The sequence below is a fragment of the Crassostrea angulata genome, chromosome 2 (genome assembly GCF_025612915.1).
Source record: "Crassostrea angulata isolate pt1a10 chromosome 2, ASM2561291v2, whole genome shotgun sequence".
Lineage (NCBI taxonomy): Eukaryota > Metazoa > Mollusca > Bivalvia > Ostreida > Ostreidae > Magallana > Magallana angulata.
In genome coordinates this window covers 68687758-68712916 of record NC_069112.1, presented here as the reverse complement: position 1 = coordinate 68712916, position 25159 = coordinate 68687758, and the positions used below count along the sequence as shown (strand labels likewise).

At 33.8% G+C, this 25159-nt stretch overlaps 2 protein-coding genes and 2 pseudogenes across 2 annotated transcripts in view; 1 reads left to right on the top strand and 3 right to left on the bottom strand.

The window, feature by feature from the left end:
* Positions 1-4180: 4180 nt before the first annotated feature.
* LOC128174779 (uncharacterized) lies at positions 4181-6737 on the bottom strand. The gene is given in 5 exon segments (XM_052840239.1): positions 4181-4275; positions 5783-6166; positions 6400-6438; positions 6571-6703; positions 6705-6737. Coding segments are annotated over 5 exon segments (684 nt in total).
* A 4733-nt stretch (positions 6738-11470) lies between these two features.
* Positions 11471-25159, bottom strand: part of LOC128173545 (sushi, nidogen and EGF-like domain-containing protein 1) — a 47299-nt gene continuing 33610 nt past the window's right edge. Inside the window, exon 5 of the mRNA XM_052839252.1 lies at positions 11471-12002. Within this exon, the coding sequence (XP_052695212.1) occupies positions 11788-12002 (215 nt within the window). The 3' untranslated portion in view covers positions 11471-11787. The remainder of the gene's footprint in view (positions 12003-25159) is intronic.
* Positions 17478-22497, top strand: LOC128173528 (uncharacterized; annotated as a pseudogene).
* LOC128173588 (uncharacterized) lies at positions 23872-25137 on the bottom strand (annotated as a pseudogene).

Here is a 25159-nt window from a genome sequence, read left to right as displayed (position 1 = left end):
TTTTTTCAATGACAGCCATACTATCTATTTTTTTTTTTAATTACGAGAGCAAAACAGCAATACTTCGTAGGTAATAATATAGTCTTTTTTTTATTTACTCTTTAATATCGTTAAAATCTGAATTCATTGTGTTTGCAGCTACATAAATAAACCCGTGTGTGCATTACAACAATGCGTATATCTTGTGTATTGGATAACGGCAGACCGCTCGCTAGTCCAGCCGCGACCTATTTTCTCGGCCACGGGCAAGGATCGGATACGTATAATTGTTTACATACATGAAGCTCGGAATACAGCTAGCAAGATTTTAAATGCGACTCAAATACATTGCATAGAAGCAATTCTTATACACATAATATATTTCCCTAGAAAAGAATTAAACTGTTTAAACACTTTCCGAATGCAAGCTAGTACACTGTCTATGGTATTAGATAAAGGTATAATCTTTTTTATTTACTATTAAAATCATTAAAATCGGAAGTTTTGTGTTTGCAGCTACATAAAAAAAACCCATGTGTGCATTACAGCAAGACGCAATTCTTGTGTATTAGATAACGGCAGACCGCTCGCTAGTCCATTCGTGACCTATTTCCTCGGCTGCGGCAAGGGATCGGATACGTAATTGTTAACATACACAGTTCGGTATACAGCTAGATTTTAAATGCGACTCAAATGCATTGCATAGAAACAGTTCTTTTATCCATAATGTGTTTCACTAGAAAATAACTAAAATGTTTAAACACTTTCCGTGTGTAAACCGGTACCCTTTATGTCAGTTATACGCACAAATACCCCGTTTATTTGCCAAATAAAACACAAATACATGGTAACAAGTCTGGCTTTTTACACTCATATTACGCAATACCCGAACAAAATATTATTGTAACGACATTAATAAGATCATAATGAACAACTTTTGCCGCGACAGCCATATCGAAATCTTAACCGCTTTTGAGTTATAAAGTGAAAACTTTGAAGGGTTCTAGGTCCTTAATTTGAGGGGCCAGCCCCTTTTTCTAGGAATCAAACAAAAGATCTTGTAAATATAATTTTTTGTTCTTCTACATGTCTTAACAAAATATTTGTGAGAAAAAAGATAATCTAAGAAAACCAAGCAAAATCACAACGCTTTTTTCATCTCATTTTTCGAGCCCTACCGAGCTTTAGCGCCTTTTGTGCCTGAAATTTATTAATGCCTTATTACATATCTACAATCTTTTGTCTATCATTCCTGAAATTTTGAACTTAATATCTTTTATAGTTTTTGATAACTCTCTTGGACAAGCCGACACTCTGAAAATCAAGAAAACGTCGATATTTCAAAAACGGAAATGACGTCATCAACCAAAAAAATTTCCGATCAAGTTTAAACTAATGTCAATACGATCTGCAAATTTTATTAAAATCGATCAAACAGTTTTCGAGTAATCGCTGACACAAAATCGGTAAGAAAAAAAAAGGAGAAGAATGAGAAAAAAAAACCGAAGAAAAACAATAAGGTCTTCCGTGGGAAACGGAAGACCTTAATAAGAAACAATAGAATAATGGAAGGGTTTTCCGCTGAAGACGGAAGACCTAAATAATTAAAGACAGTATTTGTCTAAATCTTAATGGAAGAGTATTATCAACTTGTACTACAGTCCAACAACCCTTTATGTTGAATATTTTAGTTAGAAAATCCAAAAAAGAAAAAGAAACAAGAAATTGGGTCCGGTGAGATTAGAACACACAGCCTTTGCAGGTGTCATAGCAGTATTTGAGCGAAGGTTCACGTCAAAACATGGCTGACGCGAAATAATTCCCGAATTTCTTTTTGAATTTGGGGCATTTCCGCTCGGGACAGGAGCTAAATTTTTGTATGAGATGAAAAACAACGTGTGAGATGTCTGACTACACAGGTTTGGTAACAGTGCGAGGTCATTTGAAATATTGATGCGTGTTTGTGTCTGGAAGGGGGTGAAAAGACCCGATCTTGATTTTCGTCGTAAATAAATCGAACGTAGAATTTTTGAGGTGTGGATCTCGGATTCGGTTAACGACATTTAGGGGAAGTAAAGTCCTAAAACAATGACTGATGCATTTTGCACATGTATTTCAGTGTTGGGATTTTTTTTCTCGTGTCGTTTACTAGTGTGTTTGACTGTTTTATTTCAACAGGATTGATAAAATCTTTATAAATGTAGAAATAACGAAATCATTAAAAACGTAAATTTATTCGGTAAAAATTTGATGACAGTAATTTCCACAGTTCTAACATCCATAAGTAGTTCACACGCTATCGTAGATACAGACTAAACGGAAAACAAGAAATATACATGCAACAAAAATATTACGCGGCTGCTTACATCCTTAGAACTATGTAAATTTTAAGTCTTCGTACTGGCTATACCCGCCGCTTGGTCTCAGGAATTTCTTTTTAACTGTTCAATCCGCTGCATATTTGGCAGACAGTAAGAATGGGGTCCGAGGTACATTTACACAAAATTTCATTAGGATTGAGTGAAGGGCTCGGGAGTTAGAATTTTTTCCTACAATACATGTCAAGCACGACATTCGAAACTCAAATGCCCCAAAACTCATAACTCGCTTAAAAAGGAACGAATTGGTCTGGTCATTGGTACAAAAATCAAGAATGGTACTGGGTTGAAATAAAAGGTTCAAATTGAAAGATCTAGCAATAGGGGCCAGTACCTTTTTCTTGGAAACCTTTTAAATGAAAATTTATTTGATTTTAAAGACATTTTGTTCAACAATTGTTTGGAAATTTATATTACATATAAAAATATATAACAATATATTTCTCAGTAAAGTTCTATGGAAGAAAGACTTTACAGCCCTTTTGGCTCCTAAACTGAAGAGCCAGCCCCTTTTTCTTGGCATCATACGAAAGTTCTTTTGATATTAAACATATTTTGTTCAACAAGTGTTTAGAAATTCTTTACCGTTTTAGAGCTATCTGGGATAGGACGTTTTAGGGGCCGACCCCTTATCTCCTTATTGGGGCCAGATAACGTAACTTTTAAGATTGAATACTTTTTAAAACGCCATTCTAAGCATCTTTTATTCTATACTGCTTTTCAAAATATTTGTCCTTTTTGAGATATAATTGATCGAAGTTTTGGACTTCTGGTCCCTTAAAACCCCTTATTACGTAACGCATTATAAAAATTTTATAATGTATAGTTTTATAAGTGAAAGATAAACATTTTTGCTTCTGAAATATATAACAAAAAATATCTCAGTAAAGTGCTATGGAAGAAAGACTTTACAGCCCTTATGGCCCCTAATTTGAGGGGCTAGCCCCTTTTTCTTGATATATAACGAAAGCTCTTGTAAATACAAATTTTATTTCCTCTATATGTTATGTTAAAATATTTTAAGGAAAAGAGATAAAGAACGAAAACCATTAAAAATTACGTCGTTTTTTCAAACTCGATTTTCGGGTCCAGGCGAGCTTCGACGCCTTTGAAGCCAGACAACCATAAATGCCTTTAAACACATCTACAATCTTTTGTCTACAATCCCTGAAAATTTGAATTCAATATCTTTTTTCGTTTAGGAGGAGATAGCAGGACAAAAATCACTAAAACGTCAATATCTCCCGAATGGAAATGACGTCATTAAAATAAAAAATTATATACAAGGTTTTTATCAATATCTACAAGATCTGAAATTTTCACGGAAATCGGTCAAGTCGTTTTCAAGAAATCGCTTGTACAAAAATGCGTAAGAAAAAAAAAATAAAAGGGAAAAAGAAACAAAGCAATAACAGTAAGGTCTTCCGTTGGAAACGGAAGACCTTAATAAATACGGTGTGGTATATAATCAAGAGTTTCAAAAGTTATATTACGATAAACTTCACATATATACTTAAAACATACATACCGGTACTTGAACTTATTCAAACTACTACATGTCCGTAAATCATCAACTAATGCAGGAGCGTTATTAGTCAACAAATGCATAAAAAAAGATTAGTTGATTAAGTAACATGCAACAAATCTGATTAAACATATGTAATTTTTTTTAAATTACATTTTTTGTTTCTCATAATATTTCTTCACCATCAATATTCATATTAATTGAATCAGATTTCATTTTTCCCCTTCCGTTTTAATCTTAAATCGTTTTAAATAGAATGGTGATAAATAAATAATCTGTTTCAATTGCAATACCCTTTTCAGGGCCCACCGTGGTTTTGTGCGCCGCTGTCCATATCAAAGTGCTCGACCGGGATGTTGAAGTAGTTAAATCGTTTAGGAGCCCGTGGGGAACCTGTGTGAGGTATGGTTGTCAACAGGCGCATACAAAAATAAACTGGTCAACTGAGTTTTGAACCTGTTTTTAAAAAACCTTTAAGGGGAAATACATGGTATCGGAGTTTCAATTCATGCTTAAGCAAAACAAGTGGTAGTAAAGAAAAGTATTAGTCAACATTTCATCAGAGATCACAAAGATATGATAGTATCATCCCGTGCACGTTTTCTCGGGTCACTTAACATGTAAATAGCAATCCTTTAAACTTACTTAATTTATTTATTTACTAGATGATACCCCGCTCAATCGCTGGATTTAACACTTTACACATTATAATCATATAATGCTTAATATGTTGAACCATATTTTTGTTCCTTTTTTGTATTATCTTTGTCCCATTTTTCTTTAAAATTGAAATAAAAAAAACCAAACTGCACTGCAGATTTAGAGGAACGGACGGGGATAAAAAAATCAGAACTTCAGATAAAAGACTGTTTTTAAAAAAACAATCATGGGGGGGGGGGGGGGGCATCCCTATTAAACATTTACGTAGAATACAATTATCTTTTCAACAAATTTATGTCTTAGGTTTACAACCAAGGTTTACATCTGTCGTGATACAAAAAAGTATAAAATTAAATTAAAACACGTTAGTTTATGCATTATTATCCATTTGCATACATATTTTTAACCAAACTTGTCAGGTTCAAAGTATCTGGCCGACATGTTAACTCGCCCTATATATAGGGCCATGATGTCAATTAGTCAACCCGTTTCTGGGCACCCTATTCTGGTAAGTTCTTTTCATTAATATTAAAATCGCATTAATTGTTCCATTTTATTTATTAACCTTTGTATTAATAGAAGTCCGATCCAAGGTATCTGCCCGCGATGCATGATGAACCCGTCCTACACTTTTCGTCAATTAGTCCATTCGCGTTCTTGGTTACCCCGTTCTAGAAAGTTCTCAAGCGAATGTGTATCAAAACTAAAATCGCCCACTAAAGAAACGAATTTACTCATTTTATTTATTCAACGTTTGTCAAATCTTAACTTTAATGTATTCTCTAAATAGGCTCACAGTAAATATATTCACTCTTTACGTTATCATTCAATAATATTTCATTGCAATTATATATTTTGATGCAAACTGTCCCTGACTTGGATCCGCCAAAGCGTGTCCACCACCTTACTCTCATTTTTGCTATTTCGGGCTTGTTTATCGAAAATGAAAGTAGGTTTTTGATTAATTTCACAATAATAACTTATCAGTTAAAATTCAATTATACCTTACGGACAGCATCACGCATGTGTTGAAATACCAAAGGTGTAAGCAAGTACTCTTGTGCAGGCGTTTTATAGTTTATTTGCAAAATGCCTTAATTTATAAGTATAGATTTTTTATTTATCAGTATTTAATTCATATAATACTGTCTCTTCTTTAATTTCATCCATATTTTTCATTTCAAGCGATTTATCTACAATATAAATTTTTTTCTACGTTTCAATCTTAAAACTAACACACACATGATAAAGAGTAAAGGCAGAACAATTACAATAAATAAATAATCAAGTTCATCCCCGATACCCTTGTCAAAACTTTTGTCTATATTCGTCGTTGAGGATACATTTTCCGAAATCAGTGATGGTGTAACATCGAAGGACGTGATGCGCGAAATCATATGTCCTTCGGAAACGGTGGAGGTCAAAGTAGAGGTCGCACGCGTCCTAATAAGGGTGGCGGATGAGTCTGTAATGCTAGTTGACGCGTTATTTATAGATACCGGAGTCGTGATATGCAAAGTCGGGTCTCCGTGTGTACTGATGTCATGGGGAGTATGTCCGCGGGTTACGGAAGACGGAGAGAGCACGGGTGTAGTGGCAACTGACATCTTGGAGAATTTATCATCTGCAGAACAATACATAACCACGAAAAAAGAAAACAATTGATATAGAACAAAATAGATAACAACATGTTAATTGTCAACAAAAAAACGTATAAGTTGTAACAACGAACCAAACACATGAAATAAAAATCAGAGAACATCAGACCTGTAGATATATTGTGTAAAATAGAATAAAAAGATTATCATTTGTATAGTTTTTTCTTAAAGTAAAACATCTACAGATCTGATATATAACTCACTAGTTGATCTATGCTGTTGATAGCTGTGGACGTTTCTGAAAAAAAAAAGTTTTATAAATCACATAAATCCATATGATCATATGATATAACACATGGCATTATTAAATCGGTTTTATCCAGTGTATATTTCAGAAAAATCACAGTGTTTTAGAAATGAAACTATGTACCACACTCTAAGACGGCCTGTCTGTTATTAAACTTTTCTTCACACATGATCAGACCAAAACGAAGCTGAAACTTGAAACCCTGACTAAATTTGATGGAACCTTGGTCCATCTTTCCCACGAATCATAGCCGTACGACTGTAGCTGTGGCCTATCAATAAACTCGCCATCAGAAAATAAGAGGAAGGGGGGGGGGGGATTACTTGCACATGAGAAAATGTCGTTGGAATTCATCATTTCGATAAATCCTACACCTTGACTACAAAACTGTTTAAATCGTGATGTGGCACCGTAATTCCCTCTTACTAACAACTGTTTTATAAATGTATCGGATCAGATGTTTCGTAACCAGCATTCCACTTGTACATATTCGGCTCCGTACACACAGACTGATTCCCCTGTACAGGACGCATAGTTACTAAACATATTGTTACACTCCTCACAACTATACACCAAGTATATAACAACAAACACAGAGATCAACACTTATAGTTTTTCCATGGTTAATAACTTTACACAGACCAGAGTCATAATGCGTTGGATACAAGTTAGATTAGTGAATACATGACCCCTGTCCACATTTTATCTTTAATTTACACAGATACATGACCCTAATGGAAAAGTTACCCCCTGTCGCTTTCTGAACATAATAAAATTATCTGTGAAATTTTCCACATACTGTCATTACTCGTAATAGATGGTGAACATGAAATTGTCATTGAGGTAATTTCTGCGAAATTTTTTCATCACCAGATGCAAAGTTTTATAGTCTTGTCTAAGTCGCGTACATCGAACAGATTTATTACGGGCCGCCAGGAGGCGGTCCGTTATTTGATACACTTTTAAATATTGTAACTGCGTTTCTGCGGGATAGTTTTTTTAATGAATTAATATTATGCTCATTTGTATCAATTAAAAGTAAAATTGCATGTAGAAATATGTTTTATGCATTTTAAAAATGTCACATATGTTTTGTTTTGCTCGTAAATGAAGAGTTTGCCATAGACTGCCGTGTTAGACGTGTTTTTATCGAGAATATAATCTATTCGGAAAATTTCGGAGTTTTCCATTGTATTGGGATCGGTATACGGGACATACTAAAGACCTGAAATATTGAAGACCTGGGGCTCGTAACATAAAGGGTACTTAAGTCTAAGATAGTGCTTAAGCAGGACTTATGTACATTCCTAGACTTAAGTCCATACCTAGAAGAGTGCTTAGCTAGGACAATTTACCTAAAGGCGACCGGTAGAGGTGACTTAAGTATGTCTTAAGTATTGTTTTCATTCTTTTGAAAGTTTTATTTTTAATTATTTCATTTCAGCATTTGATTACAGAGTATTAATCACATGTTTACACAGAATCAATATCTTAATATTCACCACTATAAAATTTTTGATTTGATTGATTTAAATATTAACAGTGGTCGTAGTGATCTGTACCATTTTCTATATACTGGTAGTATTCAAGTGGGCTGTTGAATAGGTTGTAAACAAGTAATGGTCGGTTAACAAGAAGTCACTGTATATATAAAGTCGCGAAACTGGAGAATTTAAAAAAGGACATTTGAAGACAGAAAAACCCTCGGTGATTTTCCTCGGTGATTTTTAAGAAAACAATTGCCTCTTTCAATATATCGGCTTAATAAAGAAATTATACCCAGAGTAAGTAAATTGCCTTATTGGTGAGGTAAGATGTAGAACAGAAGATAAAAAGAAATCCTCTATATAATCAAATCAAGTTCTAATGGCGCCGCGATATTACGCCACAGGCACTCTTCGAGAAGGACTAAAATAGTGAATATTCGTCTAAACAAAGAAGGAACAACAATAGACTGAATACATTGCCTAAGATCCATCACTTTGAGCCTTTTAAAATTTTAGGTACATATGTATGTATATACTCATGCCACCTTGAATGTTGTGTCTGTACATTTACCCCCATCTAATATCAAAGATGTCATGCACGTTGCACGTATATCTATAAAAATATATTTTTTTACCAATGCATTCAAATTCGACAAAAGAAATGAAAATCACGTTATTACTTTATAACATATAAACATTACTTAGCTAAGACATTGCTAAGTTTGCTTTATGTTACGGTATAAGACATACTTAAGCAGGACTTATGTATGCCTTAAGATTCGGCCTAAGTCCTACTTATGACCCTACTTAAGTCAAAATCTAAGCATGCTTTATGTTACGAGCCCCTGAATGACATGAACTTTTATATAAATGATGTATTTGAATTTCTATGTGCTGCGTCAAATAAAATGACTTTGTGTGAATGTATTATATTGCCATGTGGTTTGTGGTAGAAAATTATCATGAAGTGACATCCATATCATTTTTTACGCGAAAATATGAAAAAACTGAAAAATTGTATGGACCTGAAATTTTGAGCTAACCTCATTTATTTTTTAATTCTTTTGGAATAACAATGATTGTCTTTATTAACTGTAGTGTACATAAGATTTATTATTCCATTTTGGAAAAAAAATTAACGATTTCTATTCTTAATAAAAGTAAAGTGTTAAAAACGAGTTGCTGAAAATATAGTAATTAAAATTAAAATCTACCATTAGTATTAGTACAACCATTTCGTTATTTTCCTTGTAGTGATGATTCATACTACAATTATATTTTTGCGGCCCATTTGATGCTGGCGTCAGTATGATTTCTTGTCATTAATTGCGACTGACAGAAGATTGATTATACACATGCATTTTCCCCTCTATCTCACAAAAACGATGTGATGCACATTTTTTCAAGTTTTCCATTTTAGTTACACTTACAAAAACCAGTTTTATTTTTATTATTTAAATGAAGTACTTATACCATATATGAAAAGAGAAAACACCCTAGATTTTCGCATTATTAGTTAAATTACAACACTTGAGAACCTTTTTTTATTATTTAAATGGAGTACTGATATCACATGATTTAAGCAATAAAAAGAGGAAAACGCCCTAAATCGTCCCATTTCCTAAAATCGGCAATGGATAGGTATGTGAATATAAGTATTTTACAAAATGTTTAATACCATTTTGTTTTTATATGTTTTTTTTAAATTTCACTAATATTATACCTTATCAGGTGTATTTGTCAAGAGATAAGAGTAGTGATTCGGGATTTATCCCGGATCGCCTCAACTATCGAGAACTTTCCTTGCCCGTGAGAACTAAGAGTTATAGTGTCTGTTATTTACTTGGAACTTATTCCATATATGAATAAGTAACATTTTTTTTTCATCAACGTACTAAATTACTTTTTTTAGTTTCGCCCTGATGAACAGTGGGAAAAGGGCTCAATCGCCAAGGTAAATACCGTGTATAATGACTTTAGTCACTATTCGATTAATTTGTTTTCTTTTAAAACACGCGGATGAGCTCTCATTTGATAGATATTGATTTTATCTGTAATTTGACCTTGTAATTTGAATCGTGCTACAAAAGTCTCTTGTATATTTATTTCAGTCCCATGCACCCAGAGTAAGTACTATTTCTATCGCCAACATTTTTTTTAAGTATATTTTTTTTATAAACGCGTAGATGAGCTCTCTTTTTGATTGATATTATTTTTATCTGTAGTTTGACCTCGTGATTTGAATCATGTTACAAAAGTCTCCTGTGTATTAATTTTTAAGCCCGGAGTAAGTACTATTCCTATCGCCAACATTTTTTCTTAGATTAAAAAAATGGGTATTTTTTTATTTGGTGTTTTTTTTCTCTCTTTAGAATGGTGATGTCCACACCAAAACGAAACCCTGATGTAGTCTGGGAATCTGGGTTAGTATATCATTCTGTGAGATGAAATTTTAAACAAAAATTACAGTTTATATAAGAAATCAAGTTCTTAAGTAAGTTTTTCCTCTTTTATTTTTCAACGAAAACATTTTTCTCTGCAGGACAGTGCCACCAAATGCCTCCTCCAGAAAGTTAGTAATTCTTAAAAACCAACCCAAAACTTATATTGTTTTCACTTCCTCCTTAAATATTCGGATAATCCCCCCATGTTCTCCAATGATAACCCTACAGTAACCCCATTTGTTCACCCTCTTATATGGACCCTCACTCTATTGTTCTCAACCCCTCCTTAGGGGATTATCCGGATAATCCCATGATTATCCAGATAATCCCTCCATTAGGTTATCCGGATAATCTCCCAATGTTCTCCCATGGTTACCCTACAATAACCCCATGATTATCCGGATAATCCCTCCATTGTTTTTTTCACATGGATAATCCCCTCATTACCCGGATAACCCCCCCCCCCCTTTCTTATTCTGCCATTGTTCTCACCACCTCCTTAGGGGATTATCCGGATAATCCCCTGATAATCCCCCCATTGTTCTCCCATGGTTTTCGCACACAATAGACCCATTGTTTAACACCCCCCCCCCCATATGTTAGTAATACTTCTCATTGACCAACTGATTTTAGGTTGGTATTCCCCCGGCTTAAAAAAATTGATAATTTCATCGCTACCGAGTAACACGGCGAGACAGGATGTACGTCCACACAGATGAGACCTCTACAGCAAAATACTTTGAAGGTCTACGCCTTATATAGGGGTTGTAGGGACAGTAGTGATGAAAAAGAAATATGGCGGACAGTGCCTATTTACGAGCGGTGTTCGGCTTTAAAAAGCTTCGGATTAGCGACTGGTTGTAACGAAATCAAATAGTTTATATTTAAGTTTTTACATATTTAAATGTTAAATAATCGGCACAAAGCAATCAGAACAGGTTTTGTCAAATTGTCTTCAAAGATTTCAAATCTAATTATTAGAAAAAAAGTTGTATATATTTTGTTGTGTAAATAATTACCATGCCCTGTTTACTGTTCTATTAAAAAGAAACACAATGTACCATAAATGTTATTTATTGACACCACAGTAATTAAACAGAAATGAAACCAATACGTACTGATCAAAGTTATTAAAAATGCGTTGAAATAAATATAAAGGTACATTAAAAAGCTTCACAGTTATATCCAATGTTACTTCTAATGTAAGTAGCAATATAAATAAAAGTCAGACATGTAACATTTAAAGCAAAATTATATAAATGTATAAATAAGGCAACAGCTGTAGAATTTTAACTTGAAGCGATTAAAAAAGTCACATTGAAAAGGAACAGATAATCGATTCTTCAGGATGCGCAAACATAAACATGAAGTCGGCAACATTTCAGCTTAGTCATCAGCTTTAATGAATATTAGACGGAGACGCCAAACACATCTACCTCACAAAGAGTGAGAAACTCAGTTGTCTTGGAGATCTTAACGAATCTCCCCTGTGGTGACGTCAGACAGTCGATGGCGACCAGCTGTGACGCAGTACCGGGACCAGCAAAGAAACCACAGGGAGTGTTGACATCAGATTCTGTCAGCCCTACAGTGACAGTAACGTCCTGAAGTCGGTATGCCAAATCTAAATAAAAGTCAAATAACAGGTGTAAACTAGATGCTGTAATCTTTTGTCTTGTAGGCCTAATGGTCATAAAAATATGCACAATATATTTATATATAAATATAACACAGGAAAAGCCTAACCGATTTGCATGATTGACTCATCCTAAAAGCTTAAACATTAATCAAAATAGAATTATTTTGCTTATAACGTAAAAAAGAAAAAGTTTAAATTTTCTGAGATAATTCTTCAAGAAAAATGTGATAAATAAGAATGTTTAAAGTTTGACGAGATCTTGTTTTGGAGATTATAATATTGTTCCGGGTCATAATTACAACGAAAGGGCCTAATATTGACCAATACATTTGTCGAAAGTTGACATATGTTAAGCACCTTAATTGTAGGATGAGGCAGGAATAAGTATGCTAATTTATTTTCTGTAGCGGGTTATGTGATTTTTTTTCTGCAATGATGGCTACCTGCATGAATCATCAAAAAAGTATTATAACACATACATATTTACATCTGTCTTTTAACAAATTAATAAATTGGTTGTAAAAAGTAGGTTAGTGTACTGTTAGTGTACATTATGTACATCAGTACGTTAGCTAAAAGTAACAGCCAGACCGTCTCCTATTGGAATTTGAGTCTGACAGCATCATGATTGTTTTGTGCAGTCCGAGGTATTATGTAGGTCGCTATACATGTAGGTTTTGACCAATCGATGAACGGAGCGTGCATGTAGATTGCAGTATTGCTGTTTCCATAGAGCTATGAATTTACTAGATTTTGTAAGAAATAGAGGGAATCTTACTTGGTGGATGTAAATAAATCATTATTGTTGTAAATGATTGACATCACGTGTTATTTACAACTATCGTGATGACTAGGGAAGACGTTAATTGTGTAGTAGACTTTTGTTACTATTAGCAGTTTGAGTCACCACTATGTATTAGCCCTATAGTAATATTCTCTGCGGTGACTTTACGTCAACTTTCTAAGTGAAAGCTTACTGCATGTTCCTCGTCTTGACTTTTCTTTCTCCTCTTTGACCTACTTCCAGTATACCACATGTGTACACCAATATATAATGGATGTTTATTAAAAAAGAAACAATGCATGAACTGAGTTGCTTAAGTCATTGGTTAAGGTGAAAGCAAAGTTCTCTTAAAAAATTATTAATATTTTAGATATTATATGTAATGTTTTCTATGAACATCGTAGAAAACGACCAAGACGTGACGCTTTTATATATCAACAATTTGAAAAAATAGATCTGAATAGCTCACAATAAAACTACTTTGTAATGACATTCTATAATCTATAACCAATAGCATATAATTTCATTGCATTTTATAAATCAAGAGATCGAGCTAAACCTGATATTATTTCCACTTCATGAATCTACCTGTATTTCAAATTGAAATTACCTTACCCTTTAAATTGTGGGACTAAATTTTTTTGCTGCAAACCCACCATCAATAAAAAGTTCTAATTTAGTATAACAATGTATTACAATTCTACTAAAAAATATAAAATTCCATCTGAACCCCTGGTTTACATTTGAGGGTTACCTTGGGTTTACTTTTTAAGACTTTGTGTTCACTCGGGGTTACTCGGGACTTGCTTTTGGGGTCAACTGACGCACTGAAGTGTGAAGCAGACTCGTCTCTCATCTTACTATCCTTCTATCTGTAATTCCCGCCCTTTGAACATGTATATTTTGAATACACATGTACCGTCTGTTTGCCGGGGTATACTTCTGATCGGGGTTTTCTTTTTGTGTCCACAATGATTTTACTTTAGGTCCACTCTAGTTAACCATGAGTAATCCATGGGCGAATTTATTGATGAAAAACTAGTTTAGGTTTTAATTCGTTTTTGCAAACTTTTCATTTATCTGCAGAACCGGTTTTGAACAAGTTTCAAACAAAAACTAGTTTTACAGACTATGTGTTTTGTAGAGCTTATAACGCTATATCTAACACTAAAAGCTGTTTTAAAATCGAACCATGCATTACAGAGATATCGGGGTTTAAAATTGTTTTTTCTGGAAAATTTAATTCCGCGTCCTTGGTTTAAAAAATAGCGTAATCTTTAAAGTAAAATTAACTCTTACCAAAAATAATTGTTAAGTCGTACTTGAACACATTCTGATTTTTTTGTTAAGTCGTTTTTGTAATCACGAAGGTATTTGTTAAGTCGTACTTAAAATCATTCGGATTTTGTTAAGTCGTACCAGGAATAATTTTTCAGCTATTTATTTTAGTTACTCTTGTTATTGGTTTAAGAGCTCTGCTTCTTACAGGAACTTCCAGCTTTACATCCGACATTAACGGAAGACCCACTCGTTGCTTTGCAACGAGCTTTGCTCTAGTTTTATTATTATTAAGGTTGTTATTCTATTGTTTCTTTTTATTGGGGTCATCCGTTTTCAACGGAAGACCCTCTTGTTATTCTTCGATTTCTTTTTATTATTAGGGTCTTCCGTTTTCAACGGAAGACCCTATTGTTATTCTTCGGTTTCTTTTTATTATTAAGGTCTTCCGTTTCCAACGGAAGACCTTATTGTTTTTCTTCGGTTTTTTTTTCTCATTCTTCTCTTTTTTTCTTACCGATTTTGTGTCAGCGATTACTCGAAAACTGTTTGATCGATTTTAATAAAATTTGCAGATCTTAATTGACATTAGTTAATACTTGATCGGAAATTTTTTTGGTTGATGACGTCATTTCCGTTTTTGAAATATCGACGTTTTCTTGATTTGCAGAGTGTCGGCTTGTCCAAGAGAGTTATCAAAAACTATAAAAGATATTAAGTTCAAAATTTCAGGAATGATAGACAAAAGATTGTAGATATGTAATAAGGCATTAATAAATTTCAGGCACAAAAGGCGCTAAAGCTCGGCAGGGCTCGAAAAATGAGATGAAAAAAGCGTTGTGATTTTGCTTGGTTTTCTTAGATTATCTTTTTTCTCACAAATATTTTGAAAAGACATGTAGAAGAACAAAAATTTATATTTACAAGATCTTTTGTTTGACTCCTAGAAAAAGGGGCTGGCCCCTCAAATTAAGGACCTAGAACCCTTCAAAGTTTTCACTTTATAACTCAAAAGCGGTTAAGATTTCGATATGGCTGTCGCGGCAAAAGTTGTTCATTATAATCTTATTAATGTCGTCACAATAATATTTTGTTCGGGTATTGCGTAATATGAGTGTAAAAAGCCAGACTTGTTACCATGTATTTGTGTTTTATTTGGCAAATAAACGGGGTATTTGTGCGTATAACTGACATAAAGGGTACCGGTTTACACACGGAAAGTGTTTAAACATTTTAGTTATTTTCTAGTGAAACACATTATGGATAAAAGAACTGTTTCTATGCAATGCATTTGAGTCGCATTTAAAATCTAGCTGTATACCGAACTGTGTATGTTAACAATTACGTATCCGATCCCTTGCCGCAGCCGAGGAAATAGGTCACGAATGGACTAGCGAGCGGTCTGCCGTTATCTAATACACAAGATTTGCGTCTTGCTGTAATGCACACATGGGTTTTTTTATGTAGCTGCAAACACAAAACTTCCGATTTTAATAGTAAATAAAAAAGATTATACCTTTACCTAATACCATAGACAGTGTACTAGCTTGCATTCGGAAAGTGTTTAAACAGTTTAATTCTTTTCTAGGGAAATATATTATGTGTATAAGAATTGCTTCTATGCAATGTATTTGAGTCGCATTTAAAATCTTGCTAGCTGTATTCCGAGCTTCATGTATGTAAACAATTATACGTATCCGATCCTTGCCCGTGGCCGAGAAAATAGGTCGCGGCTGGACTAGCGAGCGGTCTGCCGTTATCCAATACACAAGATATACGCATTGTTATAATGCACACACGGGTTTATTTATGTAGCTGCAAACACAATAAATTCAGATTTAAACGATATTAAAGAGTAAATAAAAAAAAAGACTTTATTATTACCTACGAAGTATTGCTGTTTTGCTCTCGTAATTAAAAAAAAAAATAGATAGTATGGCTGTCATTGAAAAAAAGGCGTTCTTTGTGTTCTTGTCTATGTCATGAAACAGTTTTATTGTTGGAAAATAAAATTCAGTTATCAAACTGCAAACGTTCACAGTTCAAACCCACCACGTTGAGTGTACATTTTCATAACACGGGCCGAGGAGATGCCGCGCTAGTGGACAGCCGATTCACTGTTGGAAAATAAAATTCAGTTATCAAACTGCAAACGTTCACAGTTCAAACCCACCACGTTGAGTGTACATTTTCATAACACGGGCCGAGGAGATGCCGCGCTAGTGGACAGCCGATTCACTGTAGGACACATGCTTCTTGTGTTTATACGTTATCACACATTCCAATGCCCATTGATTCGTTGTTATTTTCATTTCCAATTATATTGGTTAACGATGCATCAAACCATTGATTTAAATCATAGTTCGTATAATAAAGGGAAAAAAAAGCTGCCATCAATGAATATAATACAATTGTACGTTTTACAGTCGTACGATTTAAAATGTAAATAAATTCACTTGTGTCCGTTTGTGACATTTTGCTGCTGAGAATTAAATGCATTACACTACCAATTTCAACAAAATATAGGCGATATTCACATATCTATGATAATGTGATACTTCATTTGGCTAACAAAATATTAGAATTTTTATGAATTATGAGAGAGAGAGAGAGAGAGAGAGAGTTAAGCAGGATGTAGTAAGTAAAAGTTGAAATATATTTAAAAAGCGTTCGAGATAAGGCAGCTTAAGAAGTCCAATGTTACATGCTTGCGGTAGGTACGGGCACGATAAAACAAACCATTTTTAAACAAGTTGAGGTTTTATTTACATTCAGGCCGTAAAATAATAAGGGATACAATATTGGTATAACCTCTTCTCAGTGGTAGTCAGATTCATTAAAAAGCAAACTCATTGCTGATTTTATTCATTTATAATTTAATTTTTTTTGATTCTGAAAGAATATGTGAGTTTTAAAAATGTAATGTACATGTACATTCATTGTAAAAGTTTTGACTGTATTCGGACAGTTGAAGATCGAGTAGCGAACACTAGACTTAGTAGATTAATTGTCTAATACAAATCGAATTGGCTTTAAAATTTGCATATTCAAGCACACTTAAATAGTTTATTCATAAATTATATATAATTATATTAATAAAAACGTCTGTATGCTGTATTATGTATTTGCTGTCTGATTAGGACTGTTCTTCCCCAAAAAGAAGCGCTCGGCGATCGCGTAAAAAACGTTCTGTAAAGTACAACACCTGATTGGAGTACATGCTTATTATATATATATACTTTTTTTTTAAAATGTGTACGTTTAACTAAGCGAAATTGTAGATGTCATGGAGTCAATAGGCAAATCAAATTCGCCAATCAGGCAATATCAGTTATCTAATGCCTCATCGTCGGATACCCACGGGTGATCGCGTCTTTTCGTCGGATACCCACGGGTGATCGCGTCTTTTACTTATCACCCGTGGGCAAACCAGCCGAAATATCGCTGTAAAATATGCAAATTCGTTCATATTGAACAACCAATCAGAAACTCTGATAGTAAATTTGGAACTCTTCAGTTTTGAAAATACGTTTTGTTTTTAACTAAACATGTAACAATGGCGGCGCCCATGAAGACGTGTGGATTTTGTAAGAAAAATATCCGGGATAAGTCTTACAGGTCCTTAGCATCAAATATTAGCCAAGATCACTATGGAAATATTTTCAAAATACTGGGAATAGCTATGACTGGCGTTCTTTGCAATCAGTGTGTGAATAAACTGAACAGAATAAGGAAATTAAATGGGGACATTGAGACGAAAGTTGTGTCGTTAACAGAAGAACGCGACAAACTTTTAGCGACACTCAAAGCAATGCCAGGCATTGTTCAACAGTGTGTAAGTACGCCTAGAAGAGGGGAAAAAAGACCGTTAGTTAAACAAACGCCGACACCAAGGTCAAGGCTCAAGAAAAGTTTATTTTGCACACCTACCCGTAAATGTAGTTCTGCACCTAAAGTCACACCAGAGAAAAGGATTGTAACTCAAGTCACAAGGTCAACGCAGACAAAACAACCACGAGAAGATTTTGATGTTAAGGTAAATATAGCGCACTTTGTTTACATTTTGCATATATATATATTATAATGCTATTGCAAAAACGTGCGACCAGTTCTCGCTGTGTACCATTTCTTGCCAGTACATTGTGACATCATTTAATCAACACACTGTCACATAAAATTATAAACAAAAAATGATGTCACAAAGTACTGGCGAGAAATGGTACTTAGTGAGAACTGGTCGCACACCAGTACACAGATACAACATTTTATTTCGTAGATTTTAAATATGTACTGGCGAGAAGATTAGATTTTAGATTTTAAAAAATGTACTAGCCAGAAGCGGTACTTGGTGAGAACTGGTCGCACACCAGTACACATGTTCAATATTTTATTTCATAGACTTTAAGTAATAGCATAACAAGCAGGAGATTTGATATCTATGACTATCAAACAAATTCAAATTGGTGAACTTTTTATCATTGTTATCTTGAGAAAATCAGATTATTAAAATTGACAAATAAATTTACTGTATTCAACATGTTCAATATCATGTTTTATATACCTGGTACATACATAATAGAATATCAAAAATAAAATAAGCAATTATAAAAATGTGCAATGATCATTGTGGCATCATATTATGACCTCTTGATCCTTGGCAAAGTTCACTTAGATATGAACATATACCGGCATATGTACAGTACGTCTTGTAAAGATCAACAATTCATTTATTTATTTTTTGATAGATCACAGTCAAGTACCCACATGGTGAACGCTCCAAGTATGTTAACACTGAACCTGAAAAATCAGCCTTGAAAGCTATGATGAACAGCAAGAAACCTGAAGCAATTATGAAACATTACAGGAAAAATGATAAATACAAGGATGCTATTGTGAATGTTGTGAAAAAAGAGATTCAGAAAGAAATTAATGTTCTTGTTAGAAGAAATGGAAATGTCTTCCAAAATCAAAGTTCAGAAAACCTTCTTAAATTTGATTGGACAGCTGTTTCTCATGAATTTCAAGCCAAAGCTCCTTACTTGCATAATATTCTATGTGGTGCGGCTAACCTGGATTTGAGAACCAAGAAAAAGTTGCCTGGTGTGATAACCTCTGCAGCTATATTACTTTACACAAGATCCCAAGGACTTAATCAGCTGCAGTATATCTTAGGACTTATTGCAGACAAATGTGGAATGACCAAAGAGGTGATAGATTTTTAATGTTTGACATTATATTCATGAATGTAAAATGGGTCTGAAACTCAATACTTAAAATACAAGTCATTTGAATTATTACAAATTGAGTTAAACTTCCAAACAATATACATTATTTTGCTGAAACAGATACAAAACAAAATAGTACATACTGTAATTAAAAAGTTAAAATTTCAAGTTCAACACTCATGGATTGATTAAATTGTTTATCTTTTCAGGGTTTGAAAATACTTCATGATCTTGGTGTAGTTGTGTCGCCTACAAGTATAATGAAAAAGAAAAAACAACTTGTGAAACAGCAAGAAAAACAGATTATGGAAACAGTTTCAACATATGTAAATCACAAACAAGAGTTCACGAGGAATGCTTCAGGACTGTCACCTACTGCAGGGCTTGAAAGTGATACAGAAGTAACTTCACTTGCTGCTTGTGGAGACAGTGAGACACAAAGCTTACCGTGCCATGCTGCTGTTGTTGAAAGTGAAGCAGACAAAACACAGTACCATACTGGTAGAACTGAAAGTAGTGCAGAAAACAATTTGCTTTTTTCTGCTGCATGTGAAATTGATGATAAATCTGATACAGGAGATCATTTAGTTCAGAACATTATTTCAAAACCAAAGCCAATAGAAATTCTTGGGGATAATTTGGACGTCACGATCAGTCCAGCAAAGATGACCATGGAGAAACAGCGCAAGAGCTTACACTGGTTCCTAGTCATGGCCAAGCAAAAACGAATTACAGCAGAGGACTTGAATTTACCGTCCGATATGTTGAGAGAAAGAAATGATGTTTTACGTGTACCAACAAATAGTTGGATACCATCGATGGTACAAACTGACAGCCTTTGTTAAAACATTGTTTTCCATGTATCTCACATCCTGCTGAAGTATATTGAATTTTTGAAACCTGCAAGTGCAAGCTTTCCAACTTATATTTCACATCCATACATGGAGAAGACAAAGGAGAAGTCTATTTTTCTCAATTGTGATCTAATTGAAGCCAGTGAGAATTCTTCTCAAGGTATAATTAAAAATGAGAAAAAATTAAATGTACTGGAATTTTTTCTATGTGCATATACATGTTTTAAGGTCAGACGACACGTTCCTCGAGAATTTTTTTTGTATCTCCTCGTAATAAAGAGTTCCAATAAAAAATATTAATTTATTAATTATTTTAAAAATGATTAAAATTTAGTTGAATGTGGTTATGTGTCTAGATGTCCGAGTGGTTAGAACCGTGGCCGCTCACTGCCAGAAGCATATAGGTTCTAGAGGTTGTGAGTTCAAAGCCCCGACCCGGCTGAGATAGAGTTCCATTATAGTGAATTTTACTGTGCTGTATATGAATTTCTTTTTATATCAGCAATTCAAGTGTATTTTCAAGAAGGTTATATAGGAAATTGCATACTCTAGTATTTTGCAGAAATGCCTGGTAAGTTACCCTAATTTTTTGCAAGAAAGCTTGTCAAAGTAGTAGTAAACCATTAACAAATTCCTGGAAAAAGTTATCTAAAATTGAGGAACGTGTCGTCTGACCTTAATATGACAGTGAGAGAATATTTCTTAAAATTAGATCTTCACACTCTCTAAGAAAATATTTTTCATTATCTTTTATTATTTAGGCATGATTACTATACTTCAAAGAATCCATCACCTAGCAGTTCCACATGTAGACAATGAAACGCCAGAAAGAATTGTGTTCGGTGGAGACGTTCTGACGAATGAGAGAGCTTTTTCTGCGCAGGAGGCCATGCAGAATGCCCCATCTGAATTTGAGAGCCTTAGTGGATTAATTCACAGGCCAGAGGGATTGCACAGGGAAATGAACTTTCTTTTGGTATACTGAGCGTGGATGTTTCAAAAGTTGACAGTTCAAAAAGTTTGAAGTTTATTTTTCACCTTGTTCACATGTAAGTTTTTCTTTTGTTTTCATTTGTGTTTGTGTTTTACTAACTGACTATTATTGTTGTGTGTTGATCTAGACTGGAAATCGTGTCTATACCTCCCTCTAGGAAAATTCTTACAAATTAAGTTCACATAGTAATGTTGATGAAAAATAGGTTTTAATGGCTTCTCCATCCTTATAGACACCAACCCCCCCCCCCTCCCCAGAAAAATGGAATTATTTCTAGAGAAATCACTGGTCCATTGAGGACAGTTTTTATGTGTGAAAATAAGAAAATTTATTGATAAATTGTTATGACATAAACCAAGCCTTTATAACACATGTATTAATTCAAATTGATTTAAAATGTTATTTTTGAAAAAATGCAGTTTGTTTTAAAGACATTGCCATATTAGATATTGCTTTACTTTTCAAATGCATGATAATTTTATTTTGGTTTAACATCATCTCTCAATTTTGTGGTATTGCTTTTTTGATAATATGTAGACAGACTTCAATGAATTTATTATTGGGTGGAGGGGTTGATTTTAAACCTACCGGGTATTTAACAGATGCCCATGAAATAAAGAGGGTTACTTTTTTGCTGTTTTTTTTTTATGTTTACAATAAATTTTAATGTTTGTAATTCTAGATGAAGAGGAATAAGGTAAACTTTACAATAATTTGCCATTAACTTTTATTTCTACAGAGCATTTACCAACTCTTCTACAAAGAAAAAAGCTCATCAGATGTTGGGACATTATATCAACTTCGCAATCTCATAAACAGAAGAGATGTTTCAGGACCTGATGAAGTAATCAATAAATTCAGGTACTGTAATTGTATTAATATTAACAATTAATATTTGTAAAAAAAAACAAAGAACCCCATTTTTGCATTAATACTGTTTACATTGCCAGATATCCACAGATGATCATATCTTTTACTCATCACCCATGGTCGATGAGGAAGGTGTGATCACCTGTGGGTGTCCGACGTTAACAGTACGGAAATTATTAATGGTATAGAAATTGTTGTTACCCGGTAGTTTGTTTAATCTATTGTTCAGTGCATTTTGGTTTCTTTATTGTGTGTATATATGAAGACAAAGCTCTATACCCTGTATATAAATGTACATTATGTTATATGCATATCAATTTAAACGTTTTCAAAAATCTTAAAATTTTAGGCCACATCACCAGTTCATTGATGACGTCACGGATGGGTACATTGTAGGAGCTTTCCTGGATACCATGGACATGGATGACATCAGTTCAACACCTGTAGATGCACCTGTGTTTTCTATGATGAATGATAAAGAAAAGGCTGACTGGGTTCTCCATGCCGCAAATAAAGTGGTCGAATCTTTAGGTTTTTGTGATTTTGGAACAATACACCATTTGCGAGAAAACTTACAGGCTTTGGATCAGAATGATTCCCAGATGGAAGCTATGAAAAATGAACACTTGTACGAGTGTCCTCTTTGTGCTAAAACATACTACAAATCTGGTTGGTTCAAGAAACATTTAGAAAAAAAACATTGCTGGAAGTTTTGTAGTGTTGAAAATATGGATGCAGATTCAAATCCTGTTCATTGCTTTCTTTTAATGTCTTTATTGTTAAGAGATACATGCAATGCTTATCAAATGGGTGATGGTGAAAGAATTGTACGCAATGCTTATATGGAATGGCTGTATGCTTCTGCAGTAAAACACTCAAAATATAAAATTTGGCTTTGGCGAATGATTACATACATAATTGCCATACTAGATACCAAAGAAAGCTTTGAGTATAAATGGAACATGACCGTTAACTTGAAAGGTGGAATTAAAAACACTATTCCAAATGATAATTGTGTAGAGATACAGGTACACAATATTAAATCTCAGTTAAACGCACAAGGTGCAAACAAATCCTTTCAATCTGCAAGGCTAATTTGTATGACAACACAAGTAGTAGATGGAATAAAAGATCAGTTAATGAAAAGTACTAAAACTGTAAAATCAAGGAGTACGAGACCAACAGTTGACAAAACAGGTGATATTGTTACAATTGTGAAAGTATTGCGACAAAAAGGACAGGTGAAAGATTTAAAATGGGAAAGTTTTTCAAATTTTAAGGAGCCATTGTATTCTATTAATAGTGAAGACTTGCACAACTGGATTAAAGCTCAAAAGAATGTTGCAAGTTTTCTTATGTAATTACAATATAAAGATACATCTATGAGCATAATGAATTATGCTTTACCTCATATTATAGCCTTTTAGGTCTCATTTTTTATGTATTGACCAAGTATTTACACTTATCATATGCATTTTAGAGTGTCAATAGCCAAATAGTATGACTGCTTCCTTAATATATCCTAAATTAACCCTTGCTTTGACATGCATACTTTGGATCTACCTCAGATTATGTATATTATATTATTAAAATTTGTACAACCTAAGGATGTTTTTTCTCATTTTACTGCTATATCAATAACAGGACATATAGTGAAGAAATGCTGTCTAATGCAACACAATTTGAAATTTTTCCAAAGTGAAGATACTTATTTTTTATTTTTGTTCTAAATATTTTCAATGTACTTGAATAATGTTTATTTTTCTTCAATTTTGCTGCGGTAGAAAAATAAGCATTCTTCACTTTATGTCACCATACCTTTAAATGAAATAGAAAACAAAACCAGGAATATAATGAAATGATTTGTTTTAATCTGAATCGTCGTCAAACATGTCGTCAGCACTATTATCAGAATCTGAAGAACACACAGGCAATTCGTATTTATAAAATGGATGTTTAAAATTTGAACAGTCAGTACTATTACAATCACATTGGACATCACAAATATCACAGCACATGTGCCTTAATCTTTTGGGGTCAGATTTTGATTTGTATGCTGAAAGTATGATATCCCTACGACAAGTTTCTTTATTTTGAGTATAGGTTTTCATGTCTTCATCCAATTTTCTACACTGTTTACCATTAAAAAGTAACAAGGCCATGGCCACTCCTCCATCACGACCTGCTCTACCGAACTGTTGGACAAATCCATCCATATCTTTGGGAGGTCCATAATTTATAACATATTTAACCGATCTGAAATTCACTCCCATCCCTGCTGCACTTGTTGCAACTAAAACTCTGATGTTACCACTCTCTACACTCATGTCTTCTTTAATCTTTTCTTTAACTGTGTCTGGTGATTGTGAATGAAACATGTCAACATGCTTAATGATATGCCCAAGTTTCATCCTAAAGGCAGAAAATAATTCACTGCATGGTTTAATTGAAGGACAGAATATCAAAAATCTTTCACACAGTTCTTTGTCCTTTTTTAACAAGTGAATAAGAAAGTAGAAAATGTATCCATGTGAAACTGTGCTCTTAAATTTATGAACAAACAGCTTGATATTTTCTCTATCAGGATTTTGAATAATTTCATGACAATCTATCATGCAAAACTTCTTCTGCATTTCCATTCGAGCTGATCTGTTAGCTGTTGCAGTTATCAACAGGACAGGACACTGTATTAGGGATCTGATTTCGCCTAGCTTGCTGTACCAGATACGGAAAGGCTCCATCTCGATTTCACTTTTACCCCTAAAAATATACACATTGAAATCTTCTGCAATAAATAGTAAAACATCTTGTAAGGGATATTTATTACGTGTGTTATATACCGTTGGAATAAAATTTTCTTACCAATGCAATACAGTATGGGCCTCATCGATGACGAACAGTTTGAATGTTTGCTAGCAACGAGCATGTCCCTCCACTTATTTACAGACAAAATGGATTCCGGTGAAGCAAACAGGAATTGAAAATTACCATTGATAATGTCTATGTCTTCGCTACTATCTCTGCCAATATACGTTGAGGTAAAATCACAAGATTTCAAGTATTCACATTGTTCTTTCATTATCGAAAGCAATGGCGAAACTATCAAAACACTGCATTCGCATCCGTTCAATCCCGTC